General features: G+C 40.8%; 1 protein-coding gene across 2 annotated transcripts; it reads left to right on the top strand.

The window, feature by feature from the left end:
• Positions 1-2,434: 2,434 nt before the first annotated feature.
• LOC310818809 (1-phosphatidylinositol 4,5-bisphosphate phosphodiesterase delta-1-like) lies at positions 2,435-14,374 on the top strand. Of its 2 annotated transcripts, none has more exons than XM_083689852.1 (15): positions 2,435-2,690; positions 6,185-6,343; positions 7,875-8,103; positions 8,682-8,811; positions 9,039-9,267; positions 9,470-9,671; positions 9,981-10,125; positions 10,211-10,363; positions 11,409-11,567; positions 11,715-11,871; positions 12,161-12,277; positions 12,440-12,618; positions 12,772-12,904; positions 13,146-13,295; positions 13,659-14,374. In XM_083689852.1, exons 1-15 carry the CDS (start codon positions 2,660-2,662, stop codon positions 13,745-13,747), a joined length of 2,262 nt encoding a protein of 753 aa, XP_083545978.1. In that variant the 5' UTR covers positions 2,435-2,659; the 3' UTR covers positions 13,748-14,374. The 2 variants fall into 2 exon arrangements, with proteins under 2 accessions (XP_083545978.1, XP_083545977.1); XM_083689851.1 differs by having other exon boundaries at positions 6,185-6,373.
• Positions 14,375-14,989: the final 615 nt, after the last annotated feature.

Here is a 14,989-nt window from a genome sequence, read left to right as displayed (position 1 = left end):
GCAGTATTTGGGCCAATGTTCTGTAAAAATAGGAAGATGATCTCTTTACTGTTATGAAGATATGAGATGTCATATTGGTTTCTGTTTTCTATAGTAGTCCCTGCCTGTCCATTTTCTATACAATTATCCTCAGGACAGACTGCAGGCCAGATCAGACAAATACAATATGTTATGGTAATAATCTACTTTAAAACATTATGCAAAATATGCTTTTTTTCTCCTCTTGATCATGTTTGACTGTCATACACTGAAAAAGGAAAACAGAGAGAGTGTAACAAACTCATGTGAAACTATGAATGAATATGAATGAGGAGAGGTGACAGAAGGACAAAATAGTGCATGCAGTGTTGAAACTTGCGCTTATGAATGGCATGAGAAATACGCATCAAGGAAAACATTTGGTCTTGCCATAGCATGTCTTAAAATGCACGCAAATGTGATGTTGACAGAGAGATGTGACCACACTAGCAGGTATCATTTTTATTCATTTCATAAGAAACATTTTCATTCCAGCCCAGGAGTTGAGAAACTGTGTTAGCGATTCACATCATAGGCAAGCCTTTGTACCTTCAAAACCCTTATCACACAAATGATCACTAGTCATGTTTACACAAAGACAGGCTTGGATAGTATAGTGTCTATACTATAGCTGTATTAGTACTGTCTTTTATGTGGCTGTACATCTATTTTAGCTTTGTTCATCTTTGTTCTACTATTTATCATTAGGTAAGAATGTTGTCTTTTTTAATATAGCTAAAAAGCTGGGCAAGGTTTTGGACAGGTTGATACAACTAAAAATAACAACAGAAAAAACAGGATTGGAATTTTATGTATAGCTGCATTGGTAGTGTCTTTGGTACAGCATTGGTACTGATGTAGCTACTGTACATTACAGTATAAAAAAGAAAACATGACTGGAAATGTACTCTGCAATTTTGTGATGCCTCTGTATGATTATGTCCAACTGAACTGAACTAATAGTGATATGACTAACCTCAAAACTAAAATCGAACGCACATTCTTTTGCTGGACCTCAAATATTATGGATTTGGGGAGTGATGGCCCTTCCCGGAAGCACCCCCTGGTGCTGTGTTAAAGCTCACTCATCCCTCTGCTGACGATGCGCAGGGGGTAAGCCAGGCCTGAAAGGGAACTGCTGAGGGTCATAAGTACCCTATCAGCCAGCGACTCCATTACTATTGTTCTGCCGAGGCTAAGCTACACATGAACATGAAAATGAACAGAAAGACTTCCTTTCCCCCCATTTCAATATAACCTTTCCCAGAATGTGTGTGTGTGTGTGTGTGTGTGTGTGTGTGTGTGTGTGTGTGTGTGTGTGTGTGTGTGTGTGTGTGTGTGTGTCCTGCAGTTTACATGCCATGCTGTGTAGTAGGCATACTGACAACTTTTATAGGCTATATGTTTTAAATTACAATAGAATATTTATTGGTCCATTTTTCAATGGAATTTATCATTTTTCTGTCACAGTACCAAGCATCAGCCACAGTGTTAAGAGCCTTACTCAAGGACACACCAGAGTTATTGATACCAGCAACAGTCTGAACAGTCATAGCTCACACCCCGCCCGATTGTTTTTGTCAGCCCTGGTATTGAAACAGGCAACCTTCCGGTCACTGGCCCACCTCTCTAACCTCAAAGCCATAGCTGCCCCAACGATATTCAGGAGCTAATCCCTAAAAATATTCAGGTATCGTCTAGTCTTTGAAATGGACAATAACAGCACACACAATGCACCCTAGACTGTCGTCATGTCAATAAGAGTGTATTGTTAAAAGTCTACCTGCTCCCTTTTTTTTTAATTTTTTTTTTTATTGTTCTAGCACATTCTCTTAAACTGAATAATTTTGCCTCAGGCTCTGACACTATTTTGCCTGCCTGTGAAAACACCTGTGGTTGGTGGTAGAGCGCGGATTCTTCAGTATGAGGATCTCTCAATTAAATAGGTCAAAAGTGTTCAAAATGTTTGGCTTTTGTAATGATTCCCAGGGTGTGACACATTTACAGTCGCATAGTGATTCAGTTCCATAAGAACATGAACTGATTATGTTAAGCATGTTGTTGCTCTCTGGGCAATCATCATGAGATTGTTAGTGATTAAAGGCAGAAAAAAAGGATCTCCAAATCAATTCCCCATCATGCATGGCATTCTGAGACTACCTTGACCTGTTTACAGTTGCACTGGCCAGCCCCACCCAGTCTGGATTAGATGGCTAAATTATTATATGAATTTATAAACATCTACACAGTTTAATCTGATCTGCATATAAAGAATGAAGGTGGCATTACCACCAAACAATCACTTCATAGAGACTCTGACTGCAAGGTGTGACCTCGACCCGTGACATCACTCATTCAGAGCTCACGGGCCTGTCAGACCGGTGTTGGGGGAGTGGCATTCATAGAGCTGCCTGAAGACAAGCACCTGTACTCCACTCTAGATTAAGTTTCTCTAGGTTATATGTGCTTTTAGATATTAGAAGGAACACTTTTTTTTATCCTAAGCGCAATTGCACACATGGCAAAGACTGGTCCCTATCATTGTGGATAAAAGTGGCCTCCGGACACAGTTGATTTGAGGACAGAGGACAGATAACTTCTTTCCTTGCAAGTATCGTTAGTACAAGATCAATTTGACAGAATGGAGACAAATGGGATCCCTGCTAAACACGGTAAGTCTTGAAGACCTGTGCTTTTGGACTTGACCTTGACCTAACATTTTACTAAAATACTTTTAAAACAAATAGGCTACCAATTAGTTTAAAGCCGCACATGCATATTAATGACAATATATCATTATGTATATCATTATTTATTTTGATTCAAAATACATCTGTAAACCCATTCTTTCCCTCAGCAATCTATTCCGTACATCATATTGTGTAGTTCCAGTGGGTCTAGGCTATATGTAGGCCTACTGTACAGTACACATCATAGACTTTAAATTAGAAACATGGATATGTTCTTAAAGGATTCAAGCAATTATGGCCACCACACTACAATCCATACAGTATGCTATGATAGCTACAATGACGATGGTCACTTCACCATCATTTTTCGTGGTACATAAGATAATAGCTTTCAGTTTGACATTAATGAATCTTTCTCCCTTGACAAAAACTTTGAATGGAATTTACATCAGCCTTTCCAGAGATTGTACCACCTGCACTTGTATCACTCAAATATACATTTGAATTTCCCTCCGAGGTCAATACTTTTGCATTTCAAAAGGTATAGAAGGCATTGGGTTTTATTCCATTCCACAACCCCACACAAGGTGTGGCCTACACCCTATTGTTGCTTCAGACCAGTTTGTAGCTGTAACTATTTACAGAAACAACACTGCATTGGGCGAACAATCAAAATCAAAAGCTCTTAGAGGTTAGTAGGTAGACTTAGGGAGACTTAGGGAGACTTACAGTATATGAGAACCAATCCTCTAGTTGTAGGTCTTCCTGTTTGTGACACACTCTGGTTTCTCTAATGATATGTTACTTGCCATTCTAAAGTATCGTTATGCACAATTGCTGCAGGGATATCATCTCAAATTGCATAACAAAACAATAGAACATTTCATAACAGTAATTGGAGATGACTAAAGACATAGGAATAGACTGCTTCAAGGGTTTGTTTTGTTTGAGTTTTATTGTGAACAGCGTTGTATGCAGCAGTGCAGTTGTATTTACTATGGTTTCATTGATTTATTTATGTAACCTCTGTTTTAGCAGGGAGTCCCATTGAGACCAAGGTCTATTTTACAAGGGAGCCCTGCATACACACAGTTTACAATAACACATCATACACATGCAAAATTACAACATAATAAAACACAATCAAGAAAAACAAACACATTTTACAAGGGGGTCCTCAATCAAAACTTTAAACTGAACACCAGAGCAACCAATTGAAATGCTCTCTGCATATCCAGCAGTGAGGTGCACCACAACTAAAAACGGATTTACCCAATTCGGCGGAGACCCGAGGAACCTCAAGTGTTAACTAACTCTGAGAACGAGTTAGGTAATTTATGTTCCTGAATTTCAATATTGAGGTTAGGTAAGCCGGGGGTTTATGCAGTACGGCTTCATACACAAAAAGGGAGTAATGAAGAGATCTACAGGACTTTAACGAGGTCCAGACAACCTTTTAATGAAGTATGCAATGATGAGTATTACAACTATCACCTGTTATAAGGTGAAGGGCGCTATGGTAGATAGCATCCAAAGGTTTAAGAGTAGTGGCTGCTGCACTTCCCTAGATGACATCACCATAATCAAGTACTGGCATGAAGGTTGATTGCACAATCTGCTGTCTGCTGTTCAGGGAAAGGCAATATATATTCCTATAAAAGAAGGCCACCTTAAATCTTAGCTTTTTAACAAGCTCCTCCGTGTCTTTGTCAAACCAAATGCCCAGGTATTTATAAGTGGGGACAAGCTCAATGGGGGCACCACCTAAATACATATGCATAAATCAGATACATTTTTCTGTGATTTGGTAAATAACATATATTTTGTTTTTCCAGCATTAGCACCAACCTCAGCCCAACAAATGCTCTTTGCAGGACAGCGAATGCAGACTGTAGCTCAGAAAGAGCCTGGGTCAATCGTGGGGGCAATAGCATATAACAGTGTCATATAGATGCAGGTTACAATTATTACACATTGATGTCAAACATCACCATTATCTGTTTCATTTTCCTTTTAAATACAATCATGACTTTAGTTCCCATGGACCTTTGTCTTTTAAAATGTATCAATATCAAACGGTCAAAGTTAAAGCCTAATTTTAGGATGACACTTGTCCACAGCTTTTGTTGTAAATAACAGAGGCTTTTGCTGCTTAGGACCATAGTTTGATGTGAGAACAGTTTGAAGTGAGAACAGTGACGACAGTAAACGAACTGAATCTAGAGTAAACAGAAAATGTTATGCAGCATTTATAGTCCATATTGATTAATCCATAGGCTAACTACAGTAAATACTTCCACAAGAGGGCGACTCCGTCTGACTTTTAATTGTAGGCTTTAACTTCACCTGCCACAGGTCAGGTCAGGTATAGCCTATGTTTCATTTACAAAACGCAGATTCGTTGACTATAAAATAAGGTAAAATGAAAAGAACTCGCAATTTACATTGAACATTTTATGTTGATGTTAATGTTGATTCTGTGTTTACTGCATAGACAACATCTGCAAACAGATGTGCTCATATTAAGCATAAGCAGCCGGCAGCTGTTATCGTCTACTAAGGAGTGTAAAATGAGTAGCCTAGTGAACTTTGAGTAGGCTACCCATACACTGTCCACGCCCTTTAGGAGAGAGATCCTCCAGCGTTTCGTCGGATCGTACTATTCTTGTTTCAGCGTTTTGAAACGGAGTCACAATGCAATGCCTAAAAAAGCAACCCAAACGCAGCAGATCAGAAGAATTACTTCATCATGCACAAAGCAAGAAGACGATACTTATGAATGCGAAGCTCCTTGGTAAAGTATCTTGTCCACGAGAAACCCAATTGAAATTGTTATCGTAACTCTTGAAGTTATTTGTAAAACCTTTTACATGCGGTCCTCGATCCGTTACACCTGAAACTCCAAAGTGCCAAAGTGATGCGGTGTCGCGCCTATACCACCTTAAAATATCATCAATAAGACTGTGGAACCAATGACTTTGTCCAGTTAGTATCAACAGTGAATGTGAAAGTTGATCCTACTACTGTTACAGTGATGTCTCTCACTGAACAGGAACACGTGGATCATCTTACCAGATTGTCAATATTTACACACAATGTACATAATTTGCAGTTGCAACGATATGTTTTGAAGCCTCAATGTTTCCAAAATGCAGATCACTCTCTGAAGTTTACCCTGGATGTGTCACAGATGTCCCAATCATATTTCCATGATAGGATCCTAACTATCAACTATTAACATGTGGATTCTTGATGAGAGAAGTGGTCTCCCTAAGATAGAAATAGCCAAAAAAGCGTATTATAAAAACTGCAGAATATATTTGGTTCTGCTTTTTAAATTATATGAAATTTCACTCATGTATCAACTTTTTTTTTCCTTTTTTCTTCCAGTCTTGATCTTAGTTGTACACGGTTATGGAAAGTGTCTCTTTACTGTTTAATCAGAGCTCCTGTCTCCTATTCTCCCCCATCCTCAGGTATGGAGGGAGACACAGACCTGCAATTTCTTATGTCAGGGGGAGACCTCCTTAAGGTGCGCTCTAGCTCCTGGAAGAAGACCCGCTTCTACAAGCTGCAGGAGGACTGCAAGACTATGTGGCACGAATCCAAAAAGACCTTCAAGTCGTCCCAGACCTGTGAGTGCTGCCCCCGCCTCCCACCCACATGTGTGTGAGACCCTCCTCCTGACCGTCTCTCTGAGGTGTTGTGATGGATATGAGATTTTTGGCTCTATGTTGTTCCTCCACCTTTGTTGTATACCTGGTATATTTTATGTTGGCTATAGAGGTGCTATAGAGGTGCTATAGAGGTGCTATAGAGGCTATAGAGGTGCTATAGAGGTGCTATAGAGGCTATAGAGGTGCTATAGAGGCTATAGAGGTGCATATTCATACACAATGGTCCCACATTTATATTTTTAATGAATGTTCGGACTAATGCAGTACAATTTTGCTGTCACATTGGAACCAGTGTCAGGTAGGCTAGCTCCTGGCTGGACTCTGGGTTTGAATAATCAGTGATCTACCACATCTGGCCCTAGGGGGGTATCAGTAGAACTGGAGGATTTGCCCATAGAAGGCTACCGAGCGAGTGGCCCCGAGGCCTTGGTATTGTCATGGCAGAAAGACTGGCCTTTGGTCAGGATGGGCTTGGCCCAGATGTTGTTTATTGTGGGTATGGAAAGGAGATTGGATAGGATATCTGTGGGTTGAGGAGATATCATATAAGCCTTGAACTCACTTAGGACGTCTCTCAGATCAGGGCTGTCTGGTCTTATTATCTTAAGCCTAACTAAATGAATCAATTGTATTGTAATTCAAATGGGCAGTTCTTTCCCTCACCTTAATGGTCTCATTTTTGAGGTATCATAAAAGTGGCTAACCCAGAGAGAGCATGATAATAACTATGGTGATGTGTGTTTATTGATCTCATTTCTGATGAGTCAGAAAGAGAAATTCCGTTTTATGTTGTGTTTACATAGAGGGAGTTGTGTCTTAAAGACAAAGATAGGAAGCATTTGAATGAATGTTTTGTCTCTTTGATAAGGGTCTTCACGGGTCTAAGTTTGTCTACAAATGTTATAAAGCTCTTAAACACCAACTAACAACACAAATTCCACTTTCTTCACAATTCTTCTTTACACATTTTTCTTGGAAAGGCAAAAAACTACATTTTTGCCTTTCCGAGACTGTTTCATACACACTTGAAATTTGATATTGTATACGTCATATTCATGTATTTTCTGTACATACATGTATTTTTATTATGTAATCTTGTATGGGAGTTTCCAGAGCTGGTTTGTGCGTATTTATGGTCTATCGTATTTAATGACACACAAGCAAAGGTCACTTGTCTTGAATACACACATAACTGAAGTGAATGAAATTTAGTTTGCATTTGATTATATTCTCATCAACAAAACACTCAACCTACGCTCGATATGCACCACAAAACATCTCATAGAACAACAAGTAGGTAAGAGTAGAGAACTGTAATAGTAACATCTGTTTCCTGTCTCTTACAACATAGCCTCCGCCATCACTTCTCCACCCCTCACTCTGTGCAACAACAGTAATACAAAATCAAGTGGTTCTAAATCTTACCAAAGGCTACTGTAAAACCCGTCTGAACAGGTTATGTAACACATCATCATGCTCTCGTCCTCAGTCTCCCTTGATGACATCTCGGCTGTGCGAATAGGCCGTCAGTCGGAGGAGCTGAAGAAGTACACAGAGGAGCAGGTGGAGTGCCGCTGCTTCTCCATCGTCTTCAAGGGCCGGAGGAAGAACCTGGACCTGATCGCCAGCTCCGAGGAGGAGGCCAAGCAATGGGTCACCAGCCTGGAGAAAATCATGTCCAACATGAGAAACCTCAACTGCCAGCAAAAGACTGAGCAGTATCCTTCTCAGAATCATGATAGGAGCATTTGATAATGATTTATTGTTAGACATTTATTCTATTGATCCCCAAGGCATTATGCCTCTTTGGGATAACTCAACTAATCCATCAACCACAGGAGTGGCCTCCTTGATAGTGCACTTAGTTTCAATATTGTATTAACATTACTAATGGCATAACTCCATTACTGCAAATAGGCCTACTTTTCTGACGAAATTGACCACATATTCAGGTGTCATCTTCAGTATCTTATTGTATGTAAACAGGGCACACCTACAAAGGAGACCTCGGTGTGTCTCCCTGGATAAATAAAGGTTAAATAAATATAATTTAGCTCCCAGATAAAACCAGGTTCTCTTTTCCATTGAAATGGCTACACTGTAACCTTGTGCAGCACAGCCATGTAACCTGCAGCACAGCCATGCTAAAACACAATATAGCACACCTTCTCATGTGTTATTGCTTAATTGGATGTAAATGTTGGGTCATGACTATGCTTGTGGTGGTCAGTAATTAGAAAACCATACTGCTGTGCCCAATTTGGGGAATCATTCCTTCCTTACATCAGCACTTCAGTTGGATCTTCAACTGCATGAGGAAAGCAGACAAGAACAGTGATGACCAACTGAATCTGAAAGAGCTGAAGAGCTTCCTGCACCATATCAACATAGAGGTGGATGATGAGTACGCAGAAATGATCTTTCAGGTGAAACCCTCTGACAATTTCACAATTCCAATTTCACAATCCTTACTTCATGACTATTCTACACACGTGACGTTAAAAGTAGATTGCTTGTTCCGATGTAAGTGAGTCATTTCCAATTTTCGGATTTTATGTCTGAGTCATTCGATGAATCGCTTGGAGTTGTTATGGACCAGATCCAACTCTGCCACTTATCCATATTTGATGTCCTGTCTATCTCTGTCATGTAGAAATGTGACAAATCCCAATCTGGTCATCTGGCGGGGGAGGAGATAGAGCATTTCTACGACCTGCTGACCCACCGGGCAGAGATTGACGTGATCTACATGGAGTACGCCAAAACCACAGGCTTGATGAACGCCGAAAACCTGGTGGAGTTCCTAGTCAAGGAACAGAGAGAGGATGTCACCCTTGCCGACGCACAAAGACTCATCGAGAAGTATGAGCTGGATGAAAAAGGTGATTTTTTTCTTGTTCTGTTAAATAATAACTGAGTATATAGTACCATGCATTTTTGTCAGAGAAACATATATTCAATAAAGTTTAGTGATTCGATATGACAGGTCCACAAAACTGGAGTGAGTAGCTGTCTAGAAATAATATTCAGTATTGAAAATTTAGTGGTGTTGCAGTATGAGTTTGACACCTTGCCTCTCTGCAGCCCAAGAGAAGCAGCTGATGACCAAAGATGGCTTCCTGATGTACCTGCACCAGCCAGAGGGTCTGGTCCTCAAGCTGGCCCACAAGCCCCTGTACCAGGACATGAGTCAGCCACTCAACCACTACTTCATCTCCTCCTCCCACAACACTTACCTCCTGGAGGACCAGCTTAAAGGCCCCAGCAGCACCGAGGCTTACATTCGGTAATGACACTTATCATGACTAGGGCCAGGAGTTGTCCAGGAATTGCGGCTTTTAAGACTACAGCCAGGAGTTTTTTCTGAACATGTAACCTTACCAAGAAAAACGCAGGACCTTACCAGGAAAAACGCAGGAGCGTAGTTTTTCCTAGTCAGGTCACATGGTCAGGAAGAACTCCTGGCCTCATCCATGAACCCTGACTATATATGAATAGACTTATCAGCTACTACCCTAATGTTATAGTGTGGACATAGTAAAAGCCTGTAAGAGAGTTTCAAGGTCAGAGTCATGACAGCTATAACCTTTTATAGGGCACTTATAAAGGGCTGCCGCTGTGTGGAGTTGGACTGCTGGGACGGGTCAGATGGAGAACCAGTTATCTACCATGGCTACACACTCACCTCCAAGATCCTCTTCAAAGACGCGATCAAAGCCATTAAGGAGTATGCCTTCAAGGTATTTCAATACACAAGAGCTGTTCAACATGCAGTTACTGATGTGGTCGGTTTGATTCAACTGTACTGTATGTGCCTGTCCCCAGACGTCTGAGTACCCTGTGATCCTGTCCTTGGAGAACCACTGCACCGTGGAGCAGCAGAAGGTCATGGCCCAGCATATGAGCTCCATCCTGGGCAGTGCTCTGCTCACCAGCCCCCTGGGGGACCAGATGCCCATAAACTTCCCCTCCCCAGAGGTGGGTGTCTTTAAACGTAATGTCTGTCGTCTGTCGACTTCAGAGAATTTTAACAAAATTGTGTCCGGGTTTAATAGGCCAGTTTCATGTGTAGCTCTGTGTTATGGCCACTTTGAGCGTGCATGTGACCATAGTAAAAGGAGAGCCATGATTCTAAGGGAAAAGTCAGTGATTTAGTGTCCCAATGCTGGATGCCTCAGGTTCCTGTTAATGCAAGCCAAAGAACCATGACTTGAATAGACGTCTTAGCAGATGTTTAGCAGATGAGTTGCTTTAAAATGCTGTACTATATTTTGATACTTGGTAGTATTATTATTGTACATAGTGTATCAATATGGTGTCAAATTCAGTCAGATGTTTACATAGAAATGATATAGAAATGTATTAATTGAATAAAGTTTCATCAGTGTTTAGCGAAAATGTACTGTATGCCTTTGTATGAAATCTTGATATGATGATAGAATGGTAGAGGGAAAATCCCTTCACTGGACTAGACGTTGTTTTCTTGTCACAATTTTCGGATTTGTTGTATATAAAAGCAAAAATGCCAGATAGGCTGTGATTTATCCTCAATATTGTCACCTGGTAGGGGGTTTGCCGCCACTCCACTGCTTGTCATGCCTATCAATTCCCCTACCCATGACAATATTGAAGATAAATCACAGCCTCTCAGGGATTATTGCTTAATTCTCCCATCTGGTGTTGGTTTTATTCTCCTAGTTCCCTTTTTTACTTCCCTTGCTGGCGATCATTGAACACTGTGAGCTCTTGCCAACATTCCTTCCTCCTTTTTTTATGAGCCTAGCACATCACATTAGAATAGTTTAGTTTCCCACCACATCCAGCAGTTCTGCAGTTGTCATACTTGAGTAGAGCATGTGAGTAACAGTGAAAGATGATGTTGTTTTTTCATGTAACCACTTTGAGCTTTAAGAAAAAAGGGATGATCTTGATTATGTGTGTGTGTGTGTGTGTGTGTGTGTGTGTGTGTGTGTGTGTGTGTGTGTGTGTGTGTGTGTGTGTGTGTGTGTGCGTATCGCTGCAGGAGCTGAAGGGGAGGTTCCTGATCAAAGGGAAGAGGCTGGCTAAACTAGAGGCCAGTTTTGCCTCTGATACCCCTGAAGTGGACGAGACTGATGATGTGACAGATGAGGACTCAAATGATGAAGAGGAGGAAGAGCAGCAAGTGGAGAAAAAAAGCAAGGTAGGCCAACCTCCAGAAGACCATTTGAATGAATGAATTTGGAAATATACATTTTTGCTTCGCTTATATCAACATGTTAAAATACTGTACACACAATGCCATTTCAGCAGTAGGCCTAAAGTGTGTTTGCATTTCAATCTTTACAAGGCGAAGAAGTTGAAGCTTGCCAAGGAGCTTTCGAACATGGTCATCTACTGCAAGAGCGTCCACTTTAATGGGTTTGAGGACGCTAGGGACAACCTGGGCTTCTACGAGATGTCCTCTTTCAAGGAGGGAAAAGCTGTGAAGCTTGCAGAGGAGTCAGGTGATGAGAACATTATGTTTACAGTAAAGATGTTACAACCATGAATGTGATGTTATCTCTCTCTGCATACAAACTCCAGCATTAGCTCTCACATGTTATATACTCCCAGGCAGGACTACGTAACACTTCAAGAATGCCCCAGAGCAGTCAGTCTGAAATATGGCCTTTATGTGTGAACAGCAAATTAACCAAGCTGTAAGGCATGGCCAGAGGGAACTGATTTGTCTAATGGCTGAGTTTGTGAATTGTTATAGCAAAGTAAGTAACATGTTTTTCTCTTCTCCTCCAGCAAATGGATACATCCATCATAATGTGGACAAGCTGAGCCGTATCTACCCTGCAGGGATGAGGACTGACTCCTCCAACTATAACCCAGTACCCATGTGGAATGCAGGCTGTCAGATCGGTACGTAACAGATAGATCAACGTCCTCTACTTGGGGTTAGTTGAATCTGAGCAGAAAATATTTTTGCTGGAGAAACCACCAGTAACTTCTTTACTTTGAGCCCTGTATCAAACCCTGTCCATGTCTCATCACCTCCTCCTTTGTGCTCTACTCTCCCCCCAGTGGCCCTCAACTTCCAGACCCGCTGCACGGACATGGATGTGAACCAGGGGCAATTCCTGGTCAATGGGAAGAGTGGGTACATCCTGAAACCGTCGTTCATGAGGGACAGAGCTTCAGAGTTCGACCCAATCACCCTCACCAGAGGAGATTGGCTGCAGCACAAAACGCTCCACATCATGGTCAGAAAATAGTCTCTCTGTCTGTCATTTCATACTCTGAATATTACCTTTCATACTCTGATTATTACTCATGAGTCATCATGACACATCATTGACATCTAACAGTGTTGACATTAGTAACATCATGTTGAACTGTACATTTTCTGTCCAAAGGTCATCTCAGCCCAGCAGCTTCCTAAAGTCAACAAGAAGAAGACGTCCATCGTGGACCCTCTAGTTAAAATACAGGTGTACGGCGTACCAGCTGACGTTGCAGAGAAGGAGACGGATCATAAGGATAACAACGGTACTGGACTGCAACCTTTACCAAATTCTCCTTTCCACCTGGAACCTTGAAAATTCTGTTTATTGAAATGTGTGGTGTTACCGTACGAGGTGACTGATTGGGCCTACTAATTATATTTTGTTACAATGTCCTACAAGTCCTGCTGTACCTCCTGAATTATGCACAGTGGAGCTGACTAACAGACCCTGCGAGATGTTTACATATGTTCTGTCTATCCCTCGTTTCTGGTTTATCTCCTCAGGTTTTAACCCAGAATGGAATGAGAACTTCCAGTTTGATGTGTACGTGCCAGAGCTGGCGATGGTGCGCTTCCTGGTGGAGGACCACGATGCCGCATCTGATAATGAGTTTATTGGCCAGTACACCCTGCCCTTCAACAGTTTACAGATGGGTAAGTTAACAATTGTATCCCTCAGCTCAGTCCCAGGTTGGAATTGAATATTCTTAATGACAGAGGTTGGAGCATCAGTGTGCAGGCACTGCATGGAAGTAGAATCACTATGTACTATCCAAAAATGCTATAGAGAGAACCTGCCATCATCCCTGGTTTGTTGCATGACTGCCAGTCTGTACTATGCATATCCTGCCACTGTAGATAAGATAGGCAAGCATTATTTCCTGTCCGGTAGTCTAATGACAGAGGCACTTTTCTTTCAGTGTACAAACCACAAATGAAAGACTTAGTCATATTCTCTTTCTCTTTCACCATGAACACTGCTTATTGACTAACTGAAACCCCTCCCTGTCCCCTCAGGATACAGACATGTGCCTCTTCTCTCTAAGAATGGAGATGTTCTCCCTTCAGCTGGACTCTTTGTACATATCATGATCATGGATGCCTAACAAGCTGCCTGTCACAAAGAGCCTTGTGCCCGTTGCCAACAAGACATTCTAGAACCTCCTTTACATGGTCACTGCAGAACACCAGCAGAGGATTTTTAGTTGTTTTTACTTGGTCTCATTTTTATTTTTTAAACGTATCGAATATCTGAGCAGTGATCATTTTCAACCCAAGCACAAGAGGCTGTTTTTTTTTATTGTTGTTTTATTGGGAAGGATGAAGTGTAGCATGCACTTAAGTTGAACATAATAGACGATAAGACCACAGGGATTGTGCAAAACAATAATGTTCGAGTGGTTTGTATGTTAGCTATAGTGTTATATGTTTAATTTGGGATGAATTGTATAAACTGCCACTGCATGTCCAGCATTTCTATTCTATAGTATTTATACAAATTTATACAACTATGTTCATTGAAATCAATTTATTCAAATTCTCATTTTATCAACAAAACAATGTATAATGAAACAAACAAACGTAGGATGTATATTAGTCATCTAACAATGAAGTATTCTGCTTTAGCTGTTACTGTATTAATCAATCCGGATTTGGATGTGATGTCATCCAAATGTAATATATAAATGCTTTATTTTTTCAGGGAATACACAATCTCTGATAAAAATGGAGAACACAAATGAATTGTCTCTGTGAATGTGTCGTTCATTGGTGTGACTGTGAGTGTCAGTATGAGAAGTATATCAGTAGCTACACATTCTCCCATTTCCTGAAAAGATGAACCCCCCCAGTCTAACATGAATTTCTAGAAGAATTAGAATATGAACTTCTACTAATCTTAACAGGAGTATGGATACTATCATAGAGAATGTAGCAATTGTCTGAAGTAGCAACAGAAATAGATATAAGTGTTTGGAGGATAACTGTGTGAGTGAGCCATTGCTTTGGGCTTGGTGGCCTTACTTTACAACACTGAACTGCTCTGCCTCAAAGTTGTATGACAACAGGAAAATATTTTCTGAACTGAACTGCATCAAATGTCTGCATGCAAATAACATATTTCAAACTTTGCAAACAGAAGGACATTTCATACCATGTGATGGGCTTATCTTATGAGCATGGGTATCTCCTGCCCTGTGTAATATGCTCTTGGGATATTTATAACATGAAAGAAAAGAGAACCCTAGCAGATATTATATTGCATTAATGATATTAATAACATAATGAGAGGCTCTTGGCCCTTTCTGATGATCCAACACAATCTGCCTGACTGAAAATAAAAGATGTGA

This window comes from Argentina silus, assembly GCF_951799395.1.
Source record: "Argentina silus genome assembly, chromosome: 18".
NCBI lineage: Eukaryota > Metazoa > Chordata > Actinopteri > Argentiniformes > Argentinidae > Argentina > Argentina silus.
The sequence above is the reverse complement of the archived record's forward strand: the minus strand, read 5'-3'. Positions and strand labels throughout refer to the sequence as shown.